Below are 25,143 nucleotides of genomic sequence, written 5' to 3' on the forward strand. Positions count from 1 at the left end.
TTCTGTCATTTCCTGGAGGAGACGTTTGTTTCAGGTTTGTGGAGCAAAAGCAAAAGTACAAAGAAATGCATGATATAGAAAAAGTAGTTCAATGGATTCAATAAGATTAAGAGAAAAATAAAATGTCCTGATGTTTGATAGTTTCACATCTTCCGCAGTTTGTGTTTATGACTGATGAAGAATAAAAATCCAGGAGATTAAGATTTCAGTCTCTCTGAATTTTCTTAACTTTGTTTACAGCTCAGACAATGAAGAAAGTGATGAGAACACGAACCATGAAAAGAAGGAAATGCTGTCTGAGACAGAAAGACAAACAAATACCTCAGGATGAAGAAGAGGATTTGTATTTTATATCTGTCACTATTTTGTATTTGAACATAATTTTATGAAACTTTACTTCATCTACTGTTCTGGCACATTTAATGTTTTTTTTAAATGTATTTTTATAAATCTGTGTGTTATCTTTCTGTATGTGACACATTTAGGGTTTTATTCATCAGGACTTCTGCTCATGACTTTGGTGACTTCTATCTTGTCCTCTAGCGCCACCTGCAGTTCCAAGCTTCCATTAATCCACTGAAATCGAAATGAATCTGCAGATGTCTTCTCCTCTGGCTCCCCCGTGTGGTCACTGATTGTTCCAACACTTCCTGAGCTCCAGAGCCGCGGGTTGCCGACCCCTGGTCTAGATTGACTCACAGATGGTAAGTTTAACTATCGGGATTCGGGAGAAGTAAAGATGAGATGGTAGAAGAAAGAAGTACAAGTTAGTTTGCATCAAATATTAAATCTGAACACACAGACGTGACACACAGTTTTATATTCAGTGCAACTTACACTTGTGTGTATCTGAGTAATTAGATCCTTACACACCAGCCCCGGCTCCAGAACCATATTGTGAGGGGGGCATGTGATGATCACAGGGGGGCAGTGTTGATTTTCCCACAGATCTGCACATACATACATATTGTACTTCATCTATATGGTATATTATTACCGGAACAAGCAAATTTGTCAAATTTCATTTCATATGCACATGAAAACCAGTTGTACAACCAACAGCAATCACAATATCATACCCCCTTTAAATACATATCTTCTCTACTCACCACTTAGTAGAGCTGCAGTCGGCGTCTCCCAGAGTTGAACCTCTTCATTACTGCTTCCTTCCATTCAGTAGCAAATCTTTTAGTTAAGTCTCTTTCAAAGGCCAGCTGCACTAAATGTGCTTTTCGTTGGTGCAGCATGCTGAGTCTATTGTCTTTGAGAACACTTTTTAAAGTAGAAAAAGAATTCTCACACATGGCTGTTGATGCTCCAAACGTCAGTGCATGTTTAAAGGCCGTCATCACACTTGGCATAGCCTCCAGCGCGCTGTGGAATGTCTTGATAATCCGTGATATTGTCCAGGTTTCATCGTCAGCGGTCATGTTTGTTTTGAGGAAGTGGCGAGCAACCACAAACTCTGCTTCATTGATTTCAGTGCTTGATAAAGTCAGAATGGGCTTTACATGTTTGACATCAAGGAACGTTTCACTGTTTGGGTCCAGAGATTGAAGTGCGGTCATTAGCTCACTGTTGCGTTCACTGAAACGCTTGAAACTTCTTCAAAATGATCTGAGCGGGCTTGTCCTCACCTAAATCATCAGGAGGACCACTGTGATCATGGCCTTGTGTTTGGGAGAGCCCGCTGCTGCAGCGGGGATTGGCGATATAATCGGCGTGCTCCCGCTCCCGCTCGGACCGCTCTGCTGGGGGGGCTTGTGCGGCTGTGTTGCTACCGCTAGCTAGCTGGGGCTGCTCACTAGCTGTTGGCTCCTGCAGCTCCTTCTCCGCCGCGGGGATACGGTGGTTCTGATACGGCTCAGCTGTCGCTCGTGTAGCATTAGTTTGTGGCAGCGGGGGTCGGAAGAATTTTCTAATATCCATTTTTCCGTCTGCAGACTCTGCACATCTCCTCTGTCTCCTAGACGGCAGTGTACGTAAACAGCCGTCGGCGCGTCACTTGCGGCAGCACGCACGTGTCACGTGAAACAAGCCGACACGTATCTGCTGTAATTAATTGAATTATATTAAAATATTTTTAGTATTTTAAATTTGACTGATTTCTGTTAACTGAATATTAATTAATACAATGTGACACACAAAACAAATTATAACTCCACCCAAAAAAAATTCGGCAGGAAAAAAAAAATCATTACCCCTCTGACAGCCAATGGGGGGGCAGAGAGACACGGGCGGGGGGGCACTGCCCCCCTATTTGACCCCCTGACGCCGGGCCTGTTACACACACAGAAATTTAGAATTTTACAGAATTTGTTTTATAGTGAACAGACGTTTTTAACTTTAATAATTCCATGTGTGTGGTTCAGGGTTGGATCCAGTCCAGAGACTTTTCCTGGAGAAGATCAGAGAATACAACAACCTGCACAGGTAGACACACAAAATAAGTTTCCTATCATATCGTTTTATTATATTAAAAGGAGCTTGAGTGATTTGATCAGATCTGTCTAGGAGAGAGAAAATGTAGGATGTAGATGTCCTGCTTATTTAAAGGTTAATAAGTAATTGAACCACATTGTTAAAACCGTACATGAACAGCTATGAATCCTGTTGTCTCCTCTCAGGTCGAGTGGAGGACCAGTGGAGGAGGAGTCCGATTATGAGCGTCACCTGTCAGAGGAGACAGCAAAGCTCCAGAGACTTTATGGAGGAGGAGACCTGAGCAGCTTCCCTCAGTTCACCTTCACTGGTGAGAGACACAAGGAGGGAGAGAGTCAGTCCCTGTAGTGCTTTGTGAAATATGTTGTGTTTTCACCATCAGGGCCACCGTAGTGTCAGGTCCTGGAAGGAAATGTCCCTTTCACTGCACAACACATACAGTATCAAACTAAAATAGGATAAAGTAATGTTCTTATTGTGTTGTTTTCTTTCTAGAGCCCGAATTGGACCAGGACCCAAAATGATTCCTGAATTTCTGCCTCCTGCTCTTCATCCTCCTCTGCCTCTGTGGAGGAACTGAGGAAATGGGAGAAGAGGAATTATGTGTTGTGGTGATCTGCTGGTTAAACAAAAGGGAAAAACAATGTATGGTGCAGCAATGATAGAAAGTATTTTATTTTATTAAAGCAAAAGTTTAAAAAGACTAAGTCTGTTTTTCTTTTAAAAGGTTGGGGATGTGTCACATGAGGTGACCTGAATTGGACTTTGACTTTCTACTACTTACAGCTGATGAAAGAGAGAGTTCTAACTGTCTGTTAGAGTTTTCATTAATATTTAAATGTAAATGTTAGTAATTGTAAACTGTGGTTGATCATCAGACTTTAGTATGACGTCGACCTTCTGTGACCTGAGCAATGATTTGTCTTGATCAGGGGTCAGCAACCTTTACTATCAAAAGATCCATTTCTCCTCTTCCCCAAAAAATGTCTGGAGCCGCAAAATATATTTTATAACACAGCTTATAAAGTTATAAGTATAAATTGTAATGTAATGTAATGTACTTAGTTATACTCAGTGTTGTGCCAGTTTACACTTAAAATGATCTAGTTTAAAGTTCTGTTAAAGTATGTTACATATGAATGTGAACTAGTTCACATTCATATGTAATATTTTTAAATTTTGAATTAAAGTATTGTTTACAGACTAAAGTAGTTCACTTTCATTTGTTTCATTTTATATTCATGGGGATGATTTAGGAGACGAACCGACGATCATGTGTTTAATTATTAATCGATGGTATAAATTTCTTAATGATTATAAGCTTCGCCCTGGGGTGGAGTGATCTGTCTGAAAGAGGGTGCAGCCAGAGGGTCAAAGTACAAAATCACACAACACAGTGTGAGTCGGTGAGTTGATGAATAAATGCAGCAGCTGCTCCAGGAAAGCTGAAGTGTGTTTGTTAGGTTCAAATCAACCTGATATCTGAAACATGTCCTGGATGTGTTGACCTCGAGGTCAAGCTCCTCTTTATTTACACCGTGTTCTCTCACTTCTCTCGTCCACTGTGATCGTGTCGGGATCAGTCGCTGGAGAAGCTTTTGACTCGTTTACTGTTCGTTTGTCTTTATGACTTTAGCTTCGGTTATTAGGAGTTCACCAGGTTTCAGGCCTGTTCTTCAGTAACAGACACGGAGGAGCGGAGACCCGGTTGTTCGGTGAGTAGACTCTTGTTACCTTAACGCTACGTCACTTTCGGTTTGCATCACACAATGTTCACAGTGGAACTTAGAGTCTGTGAGTCTACAGTCTGAACTCTGCAGAGTCTGAACCTCAGCTGCTCTGACTCGGTATCATGAGTCCAACCAGCTGTTAACTCGTCTCTTCTTCCATTGATCCACATTCAGTTCTCACACAATGAAAGACAGATGTCTGTGTTCAAGTCTCTGGTTGTGTGGATCCTCATCATGTGGACTTTCACCACAGCAGGTACGTGAAGTCTGATCTTTCTATATAGAGTTTGTGACAGTGTAGAGGTTGGAAAAATTCACACTTATGCAACATTAATGAAAAACATTTGTTGAAGAAAAACATTAACGATGAAGATAATAAAAGTAGAAAAACGCAAACTACTGAAAATTTATAAAGATGTGTATGTGAGTAGCATATGTGTGTGTGTGTGTGTGTCAATGTGAGTGTGTGAGCTTTCAAAATGGCGGCTGGCCACTATAAAGATAACAGATCCCCCTGGAGGCGGGAGTCAGAGAGATGTGTGGGTAGATGCGTGTGTGTGTGTGTTGGTGCCAGGTTAGAGGAAGTAGCTCGTTGCATGCAGAGAAAGACTGGGAAGAGCATAACATAACTAACATAACTTTCAAATAACTTATAACCAAAATATCACAGCAACACAAATCAAACTTATAAACATCACCCGGAATCGAATAAACAGTCTTTGCTTTGCCTAGTATAATTATTAAGCCCAGCTTTTTTTCAGCTGGAACAGGGGCCTTAGTCCAGGTGGAGGGAATTATGAACAATTACAAATACCAGTCAATTTTGGCACAAAACCTTCAGGCTTCTGTTAGAAAGCTGAAGAGGAATTTCACCTTTCAGCACGACAACGACCCAAAGCAAACATCCAAATCAACGAAAGTATGGCTTCACCAGAAGAAGATTCAAGTTTTGGAATGGCCCAGCCAGACCGCAGACTTGAATCCACTTGAACAACTGTAGGGTGATCTGCAGAGGGCTGTGCACAGGAGACGCCCTCGCAGTCTGACAGATTTGGAGCCTTTTGCAAAGAAGAGTGGGCAAATATTACCAAGTCAAGAAGTTCCATGCTAATAGACTCCTACCCAAAAGACTGAGCACTGTAATAAAAATAAAAGGTGATTCAACAAAGCACACTTAGGCAACCAGGTTATTTTAAGTTTTAAATTTTTCCCCCTAAATGATTTGTTTGTTTTTCACTTGAATTGTTCATGTTAGGTCACATTAAAGGTGGAAAAAGTTCAGACATGATTTACCTTTGACACTATAATAATAATATATGCAGAACAAAAATAAAAACGAAGATGTCTAATGAGTTTAAACGTTTTTTTAAACCACACAAATCAAGTTAATGGATTTTATTTTCTCAAAGAGTCACGAGACCTACGAGTCTGAAATAAAGTTAAATAAAGTTAAATAAAGTTCAACTGAATTGACCTCTGGCTCTTGAGAGCTGGTCATCATATATTTCATCGCCCTTGCCAAAGAGGTCACAGTAAAATAAGAACAATGTGGACTTGAACCAGGAGACATGTTGTTTATGTTCCACATCAAGTCAAAGCTCAATCAAAACAACAACCACTTCCGTTGGTGACCCTTCACAGTAAAGGTCCCATACGGTACACTGCTTAGGATGACAGGAAACCCAAATTCACTGACCAAACCTTCACAATAAGGCAACTAAATAAATTAGCTTACATTCACACTGGGTGATGATCAACCGGTTCTGCAGCTGAGCTGCGTTTATACCAGAGGTTTATACAGAGGGTTTCTTTTGAAAGTGGGTGTGCGCGTGTGTTATTCTGTGTACACACACACATGCACGCACGCACGCACGCACGCACGCACGCACGCACGCACGCACGCACGCACGCACGTACACACACAGGATAAAAAAAAAATAATTCAGATTTTGCTGAATCTCAGAGTAAATTTTCAAAATGAACATTTCTGTGATCAACACACAGTTTTTCCAACTCTGAGTGAATCTGAGCCTCTTTTAGTTCATATCTTTGGTTTGACAGTAAATGTAAGTTACACATTCGACTGCCTCGTGTGGCAGGAGGTTGTTTTTGTGAAAGCAGCTCAGATAAATCTACTGTATGTTAACTGTCAACAGCTAAACAGACAGACAGTTCCATCAGGAGATTTACATTCACAATCCGTCTGTGAGCAAATGCTCTAACTGCACTTTGAAAAAAGCTTCTATTCACCACAGTTGATCCTGAACTGGTTGTTTTTTTACCCGGTGTCTCACAGATGATGAGGTCTCCTGTGTTTTAGAGGAGAGCTGCATCTTACCCTGCAGTTTTCAACCTGGTACAGACCCAGAAATTTACTGGATGCATGTGAAACAAGGAAACACTCGTGTTCACTCCTACTACAGTGACAGAGACCAGTTTGAACGCCAGGGCGAGCGCTTCAAAGGCCGGACATCGCTGTTCACAGATCAGATCTCCAGTGGAAATGCCTCGATGAGGCTGACGGGGCTGCAGCTTCAGGACCAGGGCAGATACGAGTGTTACACCAACACCATCACTGGAGCCGGCAAGTCGTCATTTATCAACCTGAGAGAAGCTGGTAAAGAAACTCACAGTGAAAACAGAACACAAATACTAGAAATGATATTTGTCTCTTATTGCTGTTACCTTGTTTAACACGTGTACTGTTGGGTTGAGTTGAAGCTGATACTTAACCATTGGACGTCTCGTTGCTTGCCGGCATCATTACCTCTTTGAAAAATGTTAGTCATTAAAGTGCAATGAATCCTGGGACAGGTTGGAAGGGGACGGATCCACTCTTTGGAGCTCGGTCTTCAAATGCAGCCCCTGATTTGAGAGACAGCTAATCAGAGGTGTCAAAAGTATTCCCATTCATTACTCAAGTAGAAGTATAGATACTAGGGTTTAAGAATACTTTTTTAGAAGTTGAAGTATCAACTCAAGCTTTTTACTTAAGTAAAAGTGTAAAAGTACTGGTTTCAAAACTTCTTAAAGTATAAAAGCAAAAGTAATGTAAGGGGAATTTTTGTATGTAAATACATTAAAGTACCATATATGTACTACTGAGCATTAACATGCGTTTCATGGAGCGGAAGACATAATAACTAGTTGCCAATAAGTATTTTAATAGTGCAAAAATCAAATTTCAGTGGAATGTTATCAATAACCTTTATTGGAAGAGACCTTTAGACCTTTGGACTAAATCCTGTATGTACAACAACACTACCGATAGGCTTTGTTCAGCCGCAAAAGCAGCAGGTTCTCAAAGTTATTTAAGCCTATGCATGCTCTACCTGGTCTGAAGATGAGCCCTGCAACACTAAACAGTCTTTCACAGGCTGCTGAGGCCCTGCCCATTGTACACACCGCCCGTCGCTACTACCGATTGGATGGTTTAGTGAGGTCCTCGGATCGGCCCCGCCGGAGTCGTTAACGGCCCTGGCGGAGCGCCGAGAAGACGATCAAACTTGACTAGTATCTAGAGGAAGTAAAAGTCGTAACAAGGTTTCCGTAGGTGAACCTGCGGAAGGATCATTACCGGTAGGGGAGAGCAGGGTAATGTGGGACATCGGGTAATGTGGTACACCCCCTCTATCTAGACAACAGAACACATTTGGGGTCATTTGACCATTATGTTTTCAAGCCCCTCCCTTTCCCCCCTTGCTATGAAGGAGAAGTTGGTGCTGGTGCTGTGCAAAGTATGTTTTTTCACAAAAATTTGTTTTTTGCATGTAAAAGTTAATTTTCTTGCTTTGAACTTAATCAACTGTTGTGTCAAAACAAATTGAATCAGGTAGAAAAACTTATATCATACATGTTGGTGAACTTCCAACATATAAAACCATGTGATTGATGCTAGCTGAAGATTAGCCTGAATTGCTAAGAGATGTTGTTTTTTCTAAAACGGTGGCTTCGGGGTAAAGTGAGACATGAAGCACAATTTAAGTTTAATCTTAAACATATTTTAGTTTTATATTACATTATATATGTTTTATTTGTAATGTCATAAACATAGTAGAAAAGCCATCATGCCAAGAAACTACACCAGGAAGACAACCTGGGGCCAAACACCCCTCACAGAGATGGAGAGTGCAGCCGCTGAGGTCATGCAAGAAAAGAAGTCCTTAAGAAAAGCTGGAAGGGATAGAAATATTGATAAGACAACCCTCAAAAGATTCATAAAGAAAAGAGAGAAAGGGAAAGTATAATCAGTAGCCTTGGGTGCAGTAGCTGAGGTAAAGAGAATATTCACAGATGAGATGGAGGAGGAGCCAAACACTTGAAACAATTAGCTGACCAGTTCCATGGCCTTGCTCCAGTTAAGTGACGTGAACTGGCATTTGAATACGCAGAGAAAAACAATATCCCTGTCCCTGCCAATTTGACAGAGAAACAATGTGCAGGTAAGCTAGGGTGTGCAAGAGATCACATGAATCATAATAATCATAAATGTGCTTAATTGACCAATCCCCATGATTCTGTAACTAGTCCGATATTAGTGGTTGTCAATCTAGCTGTCTGGATTTTAACTATTACAACATGTGTTGTTATGGTACTTTTAAAGTGGAAAAAGTAAGTGGACCACTTTACACCATAGCTTGGGTGAAGTGGGACACAAGACCACTTTTTTAAAAACAATCATATTTTCACTGTCCTTTGTCCTGAAGACATTCTGATCATTTCCATTGCTAGAAAACATCCTGAATTAATGGGAAATGTGTACTGATATATAATTTTAGCTCCTCTAGAGGGGAGCAAATGTAAGAAATGTCCCACATTACCCCGCTCTCCCCTACAGCCTGATTCGACTGCATGGCACCCAAAACCCCCCCACAGGTGCTTAGGGTCTCGCACTGCACCCCAGGGCCAGCGTGTCTCCCGAGGCCGGGGTTGTGTTGGTGTGGCATGCGAGTGCTCTCCCACCTACCCCCCCACTCCTTCTATTATTCTGTCTCCTCCACTTCGTCTGAGCACTGTCCACGACCGTGCGGTGCCTGCTCCGATGGACGACGGACCTGACAGCGAGGATCGTCAGCGGAGGTGGGAGGATGACGGATGCTGAGAGGACGGTGCCGCACGCCGCAGCTCTGGCTTTGCTCTCCTCTTTTTCGGAACCCTCCAGTGCGGTTGTGTGGCGGCCCCTCGGCCTGGCCGTCATCCCGCGCGTGCGGCGGGCACCCAACTCAAACTTTACAAAAAAAAAAAATGTTGTGTGTGTTTTTGAACGATGACAAACCTGAATGAAAACAGGCCAAAATGAAAAAGTAGTAACGATGCTATTTTTAAAATGTAAGGAGTAGACAGTACAGATATTTGCGTGAAAATGTAAGGAGTAGAAGTAAAAAGTCGTCTGAAAAATAATACTCCAGTAAAGTATAGATACCGAAAAATTCTACTTAAGTATGGTAACGAAGTATTCGTACTTCGTTACTTGAAACCTCTGCAGCTGATGTCAGCAGCACCACATATTGGCTCATATTTAAAGTGTTAAATAATAAGCACAATATGTCAAATTAATGTAGAGCTCCACAGTGCATGAGGCAAAGATGATCAATGAGTTATAAAAGAGAAATGTTGTCTTGCAGCTCCGGTGCGTCACGTGGACATTGAGCAGGTGGAGGACAGCTTCACCTGCCGCTCAGAGGGGATCTACCCCGAGCCGCAGCTCACCTGGTCCACCAGGCCTCCGTCCACCTTGACCCTTCAGAACCAAACCACAGTGAAGGAGACGGAGCAGCAGCTCTATGAGATCAGCAGCACACTGACACTGTCAGACAGAGACACTGTTCTGATCTGCAGCATCAGCACTCGCCATGGCAGGAGGAGCGTGGTGTGGTATCAACCCAGTACGTTGAATCTGCTCTATGGAACTGAACCTTTGCTTGTTTCACCGACTGCTGCATATTTATATCTGTTCCTACAGATATCTTACATTTTATGTAAATGCTGATTCTCAATCTTTACTTTGTTTGTTTCTTTGTCCGCTGAACAGATTTCCACTAAACTAGTTGTGAGGATGGAACGTGGGCCACAGGTCACTCAGTAGAGCTCAGACCTCCACAAGGCCCAACAGTCTCCTTATGAAACCACATTGAAATTCACCAGGCCCAAGATCTGCACCAAATTTCACACACTCATAAATATCAGTCCTCTAAATTTGTCAGATTGTTTCTTCACCTTCATCAGTTATTCACAGGGAAATCAATGAACATGTTGAAAACCTCCTCTCTCACAATGTTAATGTGAAAAAACAACAAATCCTGGATCCACACAAACATGTGATGAGTTCTTCTCTGAGTCTGACCCATAACACACCTTCCTGCCAAGTTTCATGGAAATCTGTCCAGTAGTTGATGTGTAATGTTGCTTAAAGCCCAACAGACAAATGGAACTTTGAACAGATCCATTAGTTTTCTTTCTTTAACATTGGACCTTTCTGGACATTTTCCCTGAGAGGACTGATGTGTGTGAAATGTGGTGCAGCTTGAATTGACTGTTGGGCCTTGGAGGAGATATGAGCTCCACTGAGTGACCTTCTAGTTCAGTTCATCATTCCAAGGCCACACCCTCCTCCACATGAATCATTCTGATGATAGAAAATGTTCAGAAAGTCTCATCAGAGCCTGAAACCACATTCTGACAACGATGATATTATTTGATCCCTTTTCTTTTCAGCTCCCGTCCCTGTGTCACCGTTTAAAACAACAACAACAATCCACTGCACTGCTCCAAACACCAAACCCCCGACACACTGGGTGTGGAAATTCAACCACAGGCAGATCATTGTGAACCAGACCGGGGTCGACGGCCTCCACAGCGTCTCAGAGCAGTGGAGGCAGCAGGTGGAGGATGTGTCAGCGTCAGGCAGCCTCACGCTGCACCACTTATCTTCAGATCACCAGGGAACGTTCACCTGTGAACTCAGTAGTGAAGAGGAGACGCACTTCATCAACAGCTACGTGACGATAGAGAAAGGTAAGATCCCATGAGGAGAGAACTGAGAGATGAAATCCTCAGAGCGACTGTCAGACCTGAGGCTCGTGCAGTGAGTCCTGGTTCCTCCTGGTGGAGCAGATCCCCCAGGGCTCCATCCTCCAGCTCATCAGGAGCATCATGTCCACATGTTGTCAGGAGAACAGGAACGAGGAGGCCACACACACACACACACACACACACACACACACACACACACACATACACTACACTTTACACTGAAGACACATCACTGCACTCTGTTGATGCTACAGTTCTACTCTCTGAATTACATGTTTTTCAGGTTCAGTTGCAGCAGTTGTGGTCGGAGTCCTCGTTGTGTTTGTAGCATTCGGAGCTGGAGCAGGATTCCTCTACTTTATAAGACTAAAGGTAAATATTAATACTTACAATAATTCTGCTGTTCAGTTTATTATGGGATTTTGTCTTTTAACTATTATTTCTTTTGAACAAACCCAAAACGGATCATCCACAATCAGATGCTTCAGAGGATATATTTAAAGTAAGTTTACTGTTTATTCTGAACTGAGAATTACAATATTCTGCTCTAAAGAATAACCCTGTTGTCATGGAGATGCTGTAAACTACTTTATTCTTGTCACGTTGCTCTAACAGCTTCATCTCAACTGCATCAGCAGACACATCCTAAAGCTTCAGTTACTGAGAGTCATTCAAAAACCATATTGATATTAGAGTGAAAGAAAATCTGATACCGATATAACGGCCAATAAATTTATGAAAAAGATTTGACAATGATTCCTAAGATGTCGTTATCAAACCTTTACGGCAAAGAAATGTAACTGAGACTTGATATTTTACAGTTTAACCATGAACTGTTTTATTAATAACACAAATACAAAGAACTGTAATTAAAATGGCTGCAACTGGCTGAATAATCGAGTGGTGACTGAAACTTGCATCCAAACTACTTGAGGCCTCCTGAGGTCACCTGTCTCACTCCTACAGACAAAGAGTTCAGTCCTTATCACACACAATGGAAGTGAGTGACTGACAGCTGGAGAACTAATGTTCAATATGTACTTATATAGAAGGTAATATTCATATTTATGACCATATTCAAGTCAAATCCTTTGTAAAAAACATTGTGCTGCTGCAGCAGAACTCTGCAGAACATTGTTGAACTGAGAAGATAAAGATTGAACAGATGCTGTAAATATAAATTACATGATCACGTTTTGTATGAATGTTGTGTTTTCTGATTTTATTCCAACAGATATTTTCTTTAATTACAGAGTCGGTGAAGGTGAACTCTCAAAGACTCAGTGTGAAGACGTGGCCTCGGCTCTGAAGTCAAACCCCTCACTTCTGAGAGAACTGGATCTGAGTGACAACGAGCTGCAGGATTCAGAAGTGAACCTGCTGTGTTCTGGACTGGAGAGTCCAAACTGTCGACTGGAGTCTCTGAGGTCCTTAAATCCTTCTTCACTTTTCAGACTTTCTTTCTTATTGGGTCATTATTTATTTAAATTGTCTCAGTTCTGCTCTGCTCACTGTCCCTCAGTCATCTGTCACTCACCCAGGCTGTCAGTCAGGTCCACCTCATCAACTCCATTCACCTGCACTCACCTGCTCCTGATCACTAAGAAAGTGTCAGTAAATAACATGTGGACTGAGGCCGAGCACTCGTCCTCCTCAGGTTTTCAAAATAAGACACATTCTTATTGACACACGTTGGACAGTTGATGAGTATAGAAACAAACAGGAAGTGACTGTCAGGAGCCATCCCTACTTTAAACAGTGTTTAACTACACAAACCTGCTCAGTGACCAACACACAGAGAAGAAGCTGATGAATGAAACAATGGTCCAACATGTCTGATCTGATATTTATCTTCAGGTCACAGACTGGACTGAGGTCAGCAGCATGTTGAGAGTCTGTGTTGACATGATGATGATCCACAACAACAGGAGGACACATTCTAATATTCATATTTCTTTATCCAGGTTGAAGTCCTGCCGTCTGTCACAGATCAGCTGTTCTTCTCTGGCTTCAGCTCTGAGGTCAAACCCCTCTCATCTGAGAGAACTGGATCTGAGTAACAACGACCTGCAGGACTCAGCAGTGAAGGAGCTGTGTGGTTTTCTACAGAGTCCAACCTGTCGACTGGAGACTCTGAGGTCAGACATCATGTTTTAATGTTAAAGGTTCAGTCTAAATATAATGTATATATTAAAAAATAAATATATAGTATTTATTTATAAAGTATGTAAATATACAATATGTAAATATACAATATGTAAATATAAAGTCTGTCAATATAAAGTATTTAAATATAAATGTCTCATTCTAAAGTAAAGAAAACAACAGTTGATACAATTCAGATGAAACTAGTGAAAACATCTCTAGGATTCTTTTCTCTTCAGTTTCTAACAATGGATCCTTTCACCTGAATCTTCCACACTGGAGCTTTAAGGTCAAAGGTCAGAACATGTGTTCCTAACAGTGAACACTGATACTGAGCTGAGAGATGTTTGTAGAATGAGCGCTGAGGACCGAGTCAGGCTCAATGTGACTGAAGTTTTACTGACAGAGAAACAATCCAATTCTGGACAATGTGTTCATGTAATGTTTCTGTAGAAGTTAACCAGGACTTGTCCCGGTGGTCCTGTGGACTGACCACATGACAGCGTGCTGTGTTGGTGTTCTGGGACTGGGCTCAGGGTCCAGAGTCCAAGTTGATTTTATTTGATTCCTTTTATTTTTAGGACCAAGTTCTTCAGCCCTGTTTCTTTTGCTTTGGGTTCATTTCCAACATGAAACCCTTCCTCTGGTTTCAGGACTTACACGGGGTCGTCCATGCCTTTATCTTTTCACCACTAGATCTCTGTCCCGCTCTGTACACACGTGTTCCTCAGGCTCCCTGCACCACTTTCAACTGGTCAAACTGCTGCTCAGATCATCACCACTTCAAGAAAACATGATCATAGAACTTCTCGCCCTTTCACACATCAACTGTGGAACATGTTCTGACAAGTGGGTCGGACATTTTCTGGAGCTGAAGCATTAGCAGGAGATTGTCCGGGTCCGACTCGTTCACAGCAACAGGAACATGTGGGAACATTCAGATGAGGGGCGGAGCCAAAACATATGTCTCCATAACAACCAGTTGTCTCTGAGGTCCTTAAATCCTTCTTTACTTTTCAGACTCTTTCTTATTGGGTCATTATTTATTTAAATTGTCTCAGTTCTGCTCTGCTCACTGTCCCTCAGTCATCTGTCACTCACCCAGCCTGATTACTAAGAAAGTGTCAGTAAATAACATGTGGACTGAGGCTGAGCACTCGTCCTCCTCAGGTTTTCAAAATAAGACACATTCTTATTGAAACACGTTGGACAGTTGATGAGTATAGAAACAACAGGAAGTGACTGTCAGGAGCCATCCCTACTTTAAACAGTGTTTAATTACACAAACCTGCTCAGTGACCAAACACAGAGAAGAAGCTGATGAATGAAACAATGGTCCAACATGTCTGATCTGATATTTATCTTCAGGTCACAGACTGGACTGAGGTCAGCAGCATGTTGAGAGTCTGTGTTGACATGATGATGATCCACAACAACAGGAGGACACATTCTAATATTCATATTTCTTTATCCAGGTTGAAGTCCTGCCGTCTGTCACAGATCAGCTGTTCTTCTCTGGCTTCAGCTCTGAGGTCAAACCCCTCTCATCTGACAGAACTGGATCTGACTGACAACGACCTGCAGGACTCAGCAGTGGAGGAGCTGAGTGGTTTTCTACAGAGTCCAACCTGTCGACTGGAGACTCTGAGGTCAGACATCATGTTTTAATGTTAAAGGTTCAGTCTAAATATAATGTATATATTAAAAAATAAATATATAGTATTTATTTATAAAGTATGTAAATATACAATATGTAAATATACAATATGTAAATATAAAGTCTGTCAATATAAAGTATTTAAATATAAATGTCTCATTCTAAAGTAAAGAAAACAACACTTGATACAATTCAGATGAAACTAGTGAAAACATCTCTAGGATTCTTTTCTCTTCAGTTTCTAACAATGGATCCTTTCACCTGAATCTTCCACACTGGAGCTTTAAGGTCAAAGGTCAGAACATGTGTTCCTAACAGTGAACACTGATACTGAGCTGAGAGATGTTTGTAGAATGAGCGCTGAGGACCGAGTCAGGCTCAATGTGACTGAAGTTTTACTGACAGAGAAACAATCCAATGCTGGACAATGTGTACATGTAACGTTTCTGTGGAAGCTAACCAGGACTTGTCCCGGTGGTCCTGTGGACTGACCACATGACAGCGTGCTGTGTTGGTGTTCTGGGACTGGGCTCAGGGTCCAGAGTCCAAGTTGATTTTATTTGATTCCTTTTATTTTTAGGACCAAGTTCTTCAGCCCTGTTTCTTTTGCTTTGGGTTCATTTCCAACATGAAACCCTTCCTCTGGTTTCAGGACTTACACAGGGTCGTCCATGCCTTTATCTTTTCACCACTAGATCTCTGTCCTGCCCTGTACACACGTGTTCCTCAGGCTCCCTGCACCACTTTCAACTGGTCAAACTGCTGCTCAGATCATCACCACTTCAAGAAAACATGCTCATAGAACTGCTCGCCCTTTCACACATCAACTGTGGAACATGTTCTGACAAGTGGGTCGGACATTTTCTGGAGCTGAAGCATTAGCAGGAGATTGTCCGGGTCCGACTCGTTCACAGCAACAGGAACATGTGGGAACATTCAGACGAGGGGCGGAGCCAAAACATATGTCTCCATAACAACCAGTTGTCTCTGAGGTCCTTAAATCCTTCTTTACTTTTCAGACTCTTTCTTATTGGGTCATTATTTATTTAAATTGTCTCAGTTCTGCTCTGCTCACTGTCCCTCAGTCATCTGTCACTCACCCAGCCTGTCAGTCACGTCCACCTCATCAACTCCATTCACCTGCACTCACCTGCTCCTGATTACTAAGAAAGTGTCAGTAAATAACATGTGGACTGAGGCTGAGCACTCGTCCTCCTCAGGTTTTCAAAATAAGACACATTCTTATTGAAACACGTTGGACAGTTGATGAGTATAGAAACAACAGGAAGTGACTGTCAGTAGCCATCGCTACTTTAAACAGTGTTTAATTACACAAACCTGCTCAGTGAACAACACACAGAGAAGAAGCTGATGAATGAAACAATGGTCAAACATGTCTGATCTGATATTTATCTTCAGGTCACAGACTGGACTGAGGTCAGCAGCATGTTGAGAGTCTGTGTTGACATGATGACGATCCACAACAACAGTAGGACACATTCTAATATTCATATTTCTTTATCCAGGTTGAAGAGCTGCAGTCTGTCAGAGATCAGCTGTTCTTCTCTGGCTTCAGCTCTGAGGTCAAACCCCTCTCATCTGAGAAAACTGGATCTGAGTGTCAACTACCAGCTGGACTCAGCAGTGGAGGAGCTGAGTGGTTTTCTACAGAGTCCAACCTGTCGACTAGAGACTCTGAGGTCAGATATCATGTTTTAATGTTAAAGGTTCGGTCTAAATATGATGTATATATTTAAATATAAAGTATTTAATTCTAGAGTCTGTTAATATATAGTACTTAAATATATAGTATGTAAATATATAGTATTCATTTATAAAGTATTTAAATATACTAAATGTAAATATAAAGTATGGTAATATAAAGTATTTAAATAGAAAGTATATAAATATAAATGGCTCATTCTAAGTAAAGAAAACAACAGTTGGTACAATTCAGATGAAACTAGTGAAAACATCTCTAGGATTCTTTTCTCTTCAGTTTCTAACAATGGATCCTTTCACCTGAATCTTCCACACTGGAGCTTTAAGGTCAAAGGTCAGAACATGTGTTCCTAACAGTGAACACTGATACTGAGCTGAGAGATGTTTGTAGAATGAGCGCTGAGGACCGAGTCAGGCTCAATGTGACTGAAGTTTTACTGACAGAGAAACAATCCAATTCTGGACAATGTGTTCATGTAATGTTTCTGTGGAAGCTAACCAGGACTTGTCCCGGTGGTCCTGTGGACTGACCACATGACAGCGTGCTGTGTTGGTGTTCTGGGACTGGGCTCAGGGTCCAGAGTCCAAGTTGATTATATTTGATTCCTTTTATTTTTAGGACCATGTTCTTCAGGCCTGTTTCTTCCACTTTGGGTTCATTTCCAACATGAAACCCTTCCTCTGGTTTCAGGACTTACACGGGGTCGTCCATGCCTTTATCTTTTCACCACTAGATCTCTGTCCCGCCCTGTACACTGTCGTCGCCAGGCACTAAACTTGACCTTGCCTCCGGCGATTGGACAAACGTGTTTGTTGATCCAGGATTTGAGAAGGAATAATTAGACATTTATACATGAAGTTCTGGAAATTGAACATTTATTGTAAAACAATGAAATACTTACAGGGATTCTCTGGGGTTCTGCCGGACACGTCACCAGGTTCACTGGATCATGTCGAGAAGAAGCTCACCCACATCCGAAGTCCACAGTATTTATAAAGACACAGGGGGCAACACAGAGGCGGTTCTTTTTCTTTGAGAGAATTCAGTTATTGGCCAGATGTATACTGTTTCCTCAAAGTGCAGTTTTTTGCAAGCACATCACTTTCAACTGACCAGGTGACCCACTACTGTGGCCTTGGCCAACAGGGAGCCTGCTACATCGGAGAGAGACAGATTAGACAGAGAGGAGGATTTCATATCTTTTTCTCACCACGTTTCATGAAACACCTCTTTGTATTAATTCTGGCATGACCTCTCTCTTTCCTGGGAACCTGTGCTTGTTGTGCAAACCCTGCGTCTGAGTCAAAAAGATAGACATCATCCCAAGAAAAGAAACAGTTATAGCATAAGCATTATTGATTATCTAGATTATACAGCTAATATTTATTCACAGGATATAGGTAAAATATAGACACAAGATACAGAGAAACATAGATATCTCAACAACACACGTGTTCCTCAGGCTCCCTGCACCACTTTCAACTGGTCAAACTGCTGCTCAGATCATCGCCACTTCAAGGAAACATGATCATAGAACTGCTCGCCCTTTCACACATCAACTGTGGAACATGTTCTGACAAGTGGGTCGGACATGTTCTGGAGCTGAAGCAGCAGCAGGAGATTGTCCGGGTCCGACTCGTTCACAGCAACAGGAACATGTGGGAACATTCAGACGAGGGGCGGAGCCAACACACATATCTCCATGATAACCAGTTGACTCTGAGGTCCTTAAATCCTTCTTCACTTTTCAGACTTTCTTTCTTATTGGGTCATTATTTATTTAAATTGTCTCAGTTCTGCTCTGCTCACTGTCCCTCAGTCATCTGTCAATCACCCAGCCTGTCAGTCACGTCCACCTCATCAACTCCATTCACCTGCACTCACCTGCTCCTGATCACTAAGAAAGTGTCAGTAAATAACATGTGGACTGAGGCTGAGCACTCGTCCTCCTCAGGTTTTCCAAATAAGACACATTCTTATTGAAACATGTTGGACAGTTGATAAGTATAGAAACAAACAGGAAGTGACAGTCAGGAGCCATCCCTAATTTAAACAGTGTTTAATTACACAAACCTGCTCAGTGACCAACACACAGAGAAGAAGCTGATGAATGAAACAATGGTCCAACAGGTCTGATCTGATATTTATCTTCAGGTCACAGACTGAACTGAGGTCAGCAGCAAGTTGAGAGTCTGTGTTGACATGATGACGATCCACAACAACAGGAGAACACATTCTAATATTCATATTTCTTTATTCAGGTTGTGGGACTGCAGTCTGTCAGAGATCAGCTGTTCTTCTCTGGCTTCAGCTCTGAGGTCAAACCCCTCTCATCTGAGAGAACTGGATCTGAGCTACAACAACCTGCAGGACTCATCAGTGGAGGAGCTGTGTGGTTTTCTACAGAGTCCAACCTGTCGACTGGAGACTCTGTGGTTAGGCATCATGTTTTAATGTTAAAGGTTTAGTATAAATATAATGTATATATTTAAATATAAAGTATTTAATTCTAAATTCTGTAAATATAAAGTATTTTAATATAAAGTATTTAAATATAAAGTATGTTAATATAAAGTATTTAAATATAAATGGCTCATTCTTAAGTACAGAAAACAACAGTTGGTACAATTCAGATGAAACAGTGAAAACACTCAAGGATTCTTTTCTATTCAGTTTCTAACAATGGATCCTTTCAACTGAATCTTCCACACTGGAGCTTTAAGGTCAAAGGTCAGAACATGTGTTCCTAACAGTGAACACTGACACTGAGCTGAGAGATGTTTGTAGAATGAGAGCTGAGGACCGAGTCAGGCTCAATGTGACTGAAGTTTTACTGACAGAGAAACAATCCAATGCTGAACAATGTGTACATGTAATGTTTCTGTGGAAGCTGACCAGGACTTGTCCCAGTGGTCCTGTGGACTGACCACATGACAGCGTGCTGCGTTGGTGTTCTGGGACTGGGCTCAGAGTCCAGAGTCCAAGTTGATTATATTTGATTCCTTTTATTTGTAGGAGTAAGTTCTTCAGCCCTGTTTCTTTTACTTTGGGTTCATTTCCAACATGAAACCCTTCCTCTGGTTTCAGGACTTACACGGGGTCGTCCATGCCTTTATCTTTTCACCACTAGATCTCTGTCCCGCCCAGTACACACGTGTTCCTCAGGCTCCCTGCACCACTTTCAACTGGTCAAACTGCTGCTCAGATCATCACCACTTCAAGAAAACATGATCATAGAACTGCTCGCCCTTTCACACATCAACTGTGGAACATGTTCTGACAAGTGGGTCAGACATTTCCTGGAGCTGAAGCAGCAGCAGGAGATTGTCCGGGTCCGACTCGTTCACAGCAACAGGAACATGTGGGAACATTCAGACGAGGGGCGGAGCCAAAACACATATCTCCATGATAACCAGTTGACTCTGAGGTCCTTAAATCCTTCTTCACTTTTCAGACTTTCTTTCTTATTGGGTCATTATTTATTTAAATTGTCTCAGTTCTGCTCTGCTCACTGTCCCTCAGTCATCTGTCACTCACCCAGCCTGTCAGTCACGTCCACCTCATCAACTCCATTCACCTGCACTCACCTGCTCCTGGTCACTAAGAAAGTGTCAGTAAATAACATGTGGACTGAGGCCGAGCACTCGTCCTCCTCAGGTTTTCAAAATAAGACACATTCTTATTGAAACACGTTGGACAGTTGATGAGTATAGAAACAAACAGGAAGTGACAGTCAGGAGCCATCTCTACTTTAAACAGTGTTTAATTACACAAACCTGCTCAGTGACCAACACACACAGAGAAGAAGCTGATGAATGAAACAATAGTTCAACATATCTGATCTGATATTTATCTTCAGGTCACAGACTGAACTGAGGTCAGCAGCATGTTGAGAGTCTGTGTTGACATGATGATGATCCACAACAACAGGAGGACACATTCTAATATTCATATTTCTTTATCCAGGTTGGAGAGATGCAGGCTGTCAGAGATCAGCTGTTCTTCTCTGGCTTCAGCTCTGAGGTCAAACCCCTCTCATCTGAGAGAACTGGTTCTGACTGACAACAGGCCGCAGGACTCATCAGTGAAGGAGCTGTGTGGTTTTCTACAGAGTCCAACCTGTCGACTGGAGAATCTGAGGTCAGACATCATGTTTTATTGTTAAAGGTTCCGTCTAAATATAATGTATATATTTAAATAAAAAGTATTTTATTCTAAAGTCTGTAAATATAAAGTAGTTAAATATATAGTATTTATTTATAAAGTATGTAAGTATACAATATGTAAATATAAAGTATGTCAATTTAAAGTATTTAAGTATACAATATGTAAATATAAAGTATGTCAATATAAAGTATTTAAATATAAAGTATTTAAATATAAATGGCTCATTCTAAAGTACAGAAAACAACAGTTGGTACAATTCAGATGAAACTCGTGAAAACATCTCTAGGATTCTTTTCTCTTCAGTTTCTAACAATGGATCCTTTCACCTGAATCTTCCACACTGGAGCTTTAAGGTCAAAGGTCAGAACATGTGTTCCTACCAGTGAACACTGACACTGAGCTGAGAGATGTTTGTAGAATGAGCGCTGAGGACCGAGTCAGGCTCAATGTGACTGAAGTTTTACTGACAGAGAAACAATCCAATGCTGGACAATGTGTACATGTAATGTTTCTGTGGAAGCTAACCAGGACTTGTCCCGGTGGTCCTGTGGACTGACCACATGACAGCGTGCTGCGTTGGTGTTCTGGGACTGGGCTCAGGGTCCAGAGTCCAAGTTGATTATATTTTATTCCTTTTATTTTTAGGACCATGTTCTTCAGCCCTGTTTCTTTTACTTTGGGTTCATTTCCAACATGAAACCCTTCCTCTGGTTTCAGGACTTACACGGGGTCGTCCATGACTTTATCTTTTCACCACTAGATCTCTGTCCCGCCCTGTACACACGTGTTCCTCAGGCTCCCTGCACCACTTTCAACTGGTCAAACTGCTGCTCAGATCATCGCCACTTCAAGAAAACATGATCATAGAACTGCTCGCCCTTTGCACACATCAACTGTGGAACATGTTCTGACAAGTGGGTCGGACATTTTCTGGAGCTGAAGCAGCAGCAGGAGATTGTCCGGGTCCGACTCGTTCACAGCAACAGGAACATGTGGGAACATTCAGACGAGGGGCGGAGCCAAAACACATATCTCCATGATAACCAGTTGACTCTGAGGTCCTTAAATCCTTCTTCACTTTTCAGACTTTCTTTCTTATTCGGTCATTATTTATTTAAATTGTCTCAGTTCTGCTCTGCTCACTGTCCCTCAGTCATCTGTCACTCACCCAGCCTGTCAGTCACGTCCACCTCATCAACTCCATTCACCTGCACTCACCTGCTCCTGATCACTAAGAAAGTGTCAGTAAATAACATGTGAACTGAGGCCGAGCACTCGTCCTCCTCAGGTTTTCAAAATAAGACACATTCTTATTGAAACACTTTGGACAGTTGATAAGTATAGAAACAAACAGGAAGTGACTGTCAGGAGCCATCTCTACTTTAAACAGTGTTTAATTACACAAACCTGCTCAGTGACCAACACACAGAGAAGAAGCTGATGAATGAAACAATGGTCCAACATGTCTGATCTGATATTTATCTTCAGGTCACAGACTGGACTGAGGTCAGCAGCATGTTGAGAGTCTGTGTTGAGATGATGATGATCCACAACAACAGGAGGACACATTTTAATATTCATATTTCTTTATCCAGGTTGGAGAGATGCAGACTGTCAGAGATCAGCTGTTCTTCTCTGGCTTCAGCTCTGAAGTCAAACCCCTCTCATCTGAGAGAACTGGCTCTGAGTGGAAACGACCTGCAGGACTCATCAGTGGAGGAGCTGTGTGGTTTTCTACAGAGTCCAACCTGTCGACTGGAGACTCTGAGGTCAGACATCATGTTTTAATGTTAAAGGTTCAGTCTAAATATAATGTATATACTTAAATATAAAGTATTTTATTCTAAAGTCTGTAAATATAAAGTAGTTAAATATATAGTATTTATTTATAAAGTATTTAAGTATACAATAAGTAAATATAAAGTATGTCAATATAAAGTATTTAAATATAAAGTATTTAAATATAAATGGCTCATTCTAAAGTACAGAAAACAACAGTTGGTACAATTCAGATGAAGCTAGTGAAAATATCTCAAGGATTCTTTTCTCTTCAGTTTCTAACAATGGATCCTTTCACCTGAATCTTCCACACTGGAGCTTTAAGGTCAAAGGTCAGAACATGTGTTCCTAACAGTGAACACTGATACTGAGCTGAGAGATGTTTGTAGAATGAGCGCTGAGGACCGAGTCAGGCTCAATGTTACTGAAGTTTTACTGACAGAGAAACAATCCAATGCTGAACAATGTGTACATGTAATCATCAAGCGATGAGAAGAGGAAGCGAAACTTTCTAACGCAGACATCGAGGTGTTTGTTAGTGAGGTGAAAAGCGACTTCATGGGACAGCAGTGATGTCACTAATAAAGAAAACACACTGATACTCCGCCGCTGCTGCTGTTGATAACACAATGTGTGAGATCAGAAATCGCTGAACCCTCGCTTCCTCCTCGTCCTTCCATTCACGTGCACACATCGCGCAGAATCCCGCACCACTGTCACGGCAGTATTTATTTATTTAGAACATCGGATCGATTCCCTCACACCCCCTGGGATATTATTGGGAAAGTTTCTTCATTTCTTGTAAGTGATCTCCAGTGCGCTCTGTGTACCTGATGGCACAGTCACGTTCACTGCAGCGATTTGATGATACACGCACAGTGTTAGAAGATATTATGAAAAACTATTCATGACTCGGCTTCTTAACTCCGGTGTTAAATCGAATCTGAACGTAATTTGCTTTAAGTTGTTTTATTTATTTTTTAAATTAAAAGGCTTGTGTGGAGCAGATATGTCGCGCGAGCAAAACTAAGCTTTTGGTTTTAATGTAAATGATGAAGTGGATCAATAATCTGCTTCAGTTCAACACCTCACATCTGCTTCGCCACTTTCCCGTCTCCAAAACGTTCATACGCATGGGTCAGAGATTGCTAAGAAATACGCACATTTTCCCGTCAAGTTCGTTTTTATAAATGCCGACGTTGGCGTGAGCAGTGGCATACGCATGTTTCAGGCCCCGTTTTGTGCGTACGCAACGGTTTTAAATGAGACCCCAGGACTTGTCCCGGTGGTCCTGTGGACTGACCACATGACAGCGTGCTGCGTTGGTGTTCTGGGACTGGGCTCAGGGTCCAGAGTCCAAGTTGATTATATTTGATTCCTTTTATTTTTAGGACCATGTTCTTCAGCCCTGTTTCTTCCACTTTGGGTTCATTTCCAACATGAAACCCTTCCTCTGGTTTCAGGACTGACACAGGGTCGTCCATGACTTTATCTTTTCACCACTAGATCTCTGTCCCGCCATGTACACACGTGTTCCTCAGGCTCCCTGCACTACTTTCAACTGGTCAAACTGCTGCTCAGATCATCGCCACTTCAAGAAAACATGATCATAGAACTGCTCGCCCTTTCACACATCAACTGTGGAACATGTGGGACTTCCGGGTTAAGCGATGTAGGGGAAGGTCACGCTGTGGGACGGCTCCCGCATTTTCTCAAATTTATGTGCACTATTTCGACATTTACCCCCATTCTCATATTGTTAATAAGTCAAAACGTTGATTCGCCTATTTTCGGAACCGAGTCGGCTGATATGTGATGCCGAGGAAGAAGCAACAGGTACAAGAAGCCTCCTCTCCAGCTCAGGTAGCAACAATGGCTAACGTGGAGGACTCGCTAACCCTCACTAGCCTCGTACAAGAACTTGACAAACACAGGGCAAGCTTGGCGGCAGAACTAAGAAAGGACCTCTCCGCGTCGCTGGAGACCTCCCTCATGCCTATACGGACGTCGCTTGAAACCATCAGTGCTGTACTGCACTCCCACGGCCAGAAGATAACGACCATTGAGCACACGCTGACCGCCCACAGTGACGAGTTAACGGGGCTAACTACAAGAGTCGGCCGGCTGGAGAAAGCTAACGCGGCGCTAGTATCCAAAACAGAGGACCTCGAGAATCGCTGCAGACGGCAAAACCTGAGAATCATCGGCTTGCCTGAGGGGCTGGAGGGAGGCTCACCGGTGGAATTCATATCACGGCTTCTGCAGACAGTTACCGGAAACGACATCTTCCCCGAACCACCAGAGCTAGACAGGGCTCACCGTACACTCGCCCCGAAGCCCCCGACGGGACAGCGTCCCCGAGCCATCCTGGTCAGATTCCTCCGGTATCAGGACAAGGAACGTGTGCTCCGCTGGGCAAGGTTGCAGAGGGATGACATCAAGTTCAACGGTAACAAGATCTTGTTTTT

At 42.2% G+C, this 25,143-nt stretch overlaps 2 protein-coding genes across 3 annotated transcripts in view; both read left to right on the forward strand.

The window, feature by feature from the left end:
• The window catches only part of LOC128453930 (protein NLRC5), a 359,511-nt gene that overhangs the window by 35,966 nt on the left and 298,402 nt on the right, over positions 1-25,143 (forward strand). The window contains exons 10-12 of the mRNA XM_053437070.1: positions 13,169-13,342; positions 14,825-14,998; positions 16,533-16,706. Of these exons, the coding sequence (XP_053293045.1) occupies positions 13,169-13,342; positions 14,825-14,998; positions 16,533-16,706 (522 nt within the window). The remainder of the gene's footprint in view (positions 1-13,168; positions 13,343-14,824; positions 14,999-16,532; positions 16,707-25,143) is intronic.
• The window catches only part of LOC128453932 (poliovirus receptor), a 214,067-nt gene continuing 193,136 nt past the window's right edge, over positions 4,213-25,143 (forward strand). The window contains exons 1-7 of one of the 2 annotated variants that reach the window (XM_053437074.1): positions 4,213-4,428; positions 6,469-6,789; positions 9,797-10,057; positions 10,887-11,186; positions 11,488-11,576; positions 11,684-11,706; positions 12,458-12,631. In XM_053437074.1, coding sequence (XP_053293049.1) covers positions 4,368-4,428; positions 6,469-6,789; positions 9,797-10,057; positions 10,887-11,186; positions 11,488-11,576; positions 11,684-11,706; positions 12,458-12,631 — 1,229 coding nt within the window. In that variant the 5' untranslated portion in view covers positions 4,213-4,367. The remainder of the gene's footprint in view (positions 4,429-6,468; positions 6,790-9,796; positions 10,058-10,886; positions 11,187-11,487; positions 11,577-11,683; positions 11,707-12,457; positions 12,632-25,143) is intronic. The other variant, XM_053437075.1, reaches the window with a different exon arrangement.

This window comes from Pleuronectes platessa, chromosome 12, assembly GCF_947347685.1.
Source record: "Pleuronectes platessa chromosome 12, fPlePla1.1, whole genome shotgun sequence".
NCBI lineage: Eukaryota > Metazoa > Chordata > Actinopteri > Pleuronectiformes > Pleuronectidae > Pleuronectes > Pleuronectes platessa.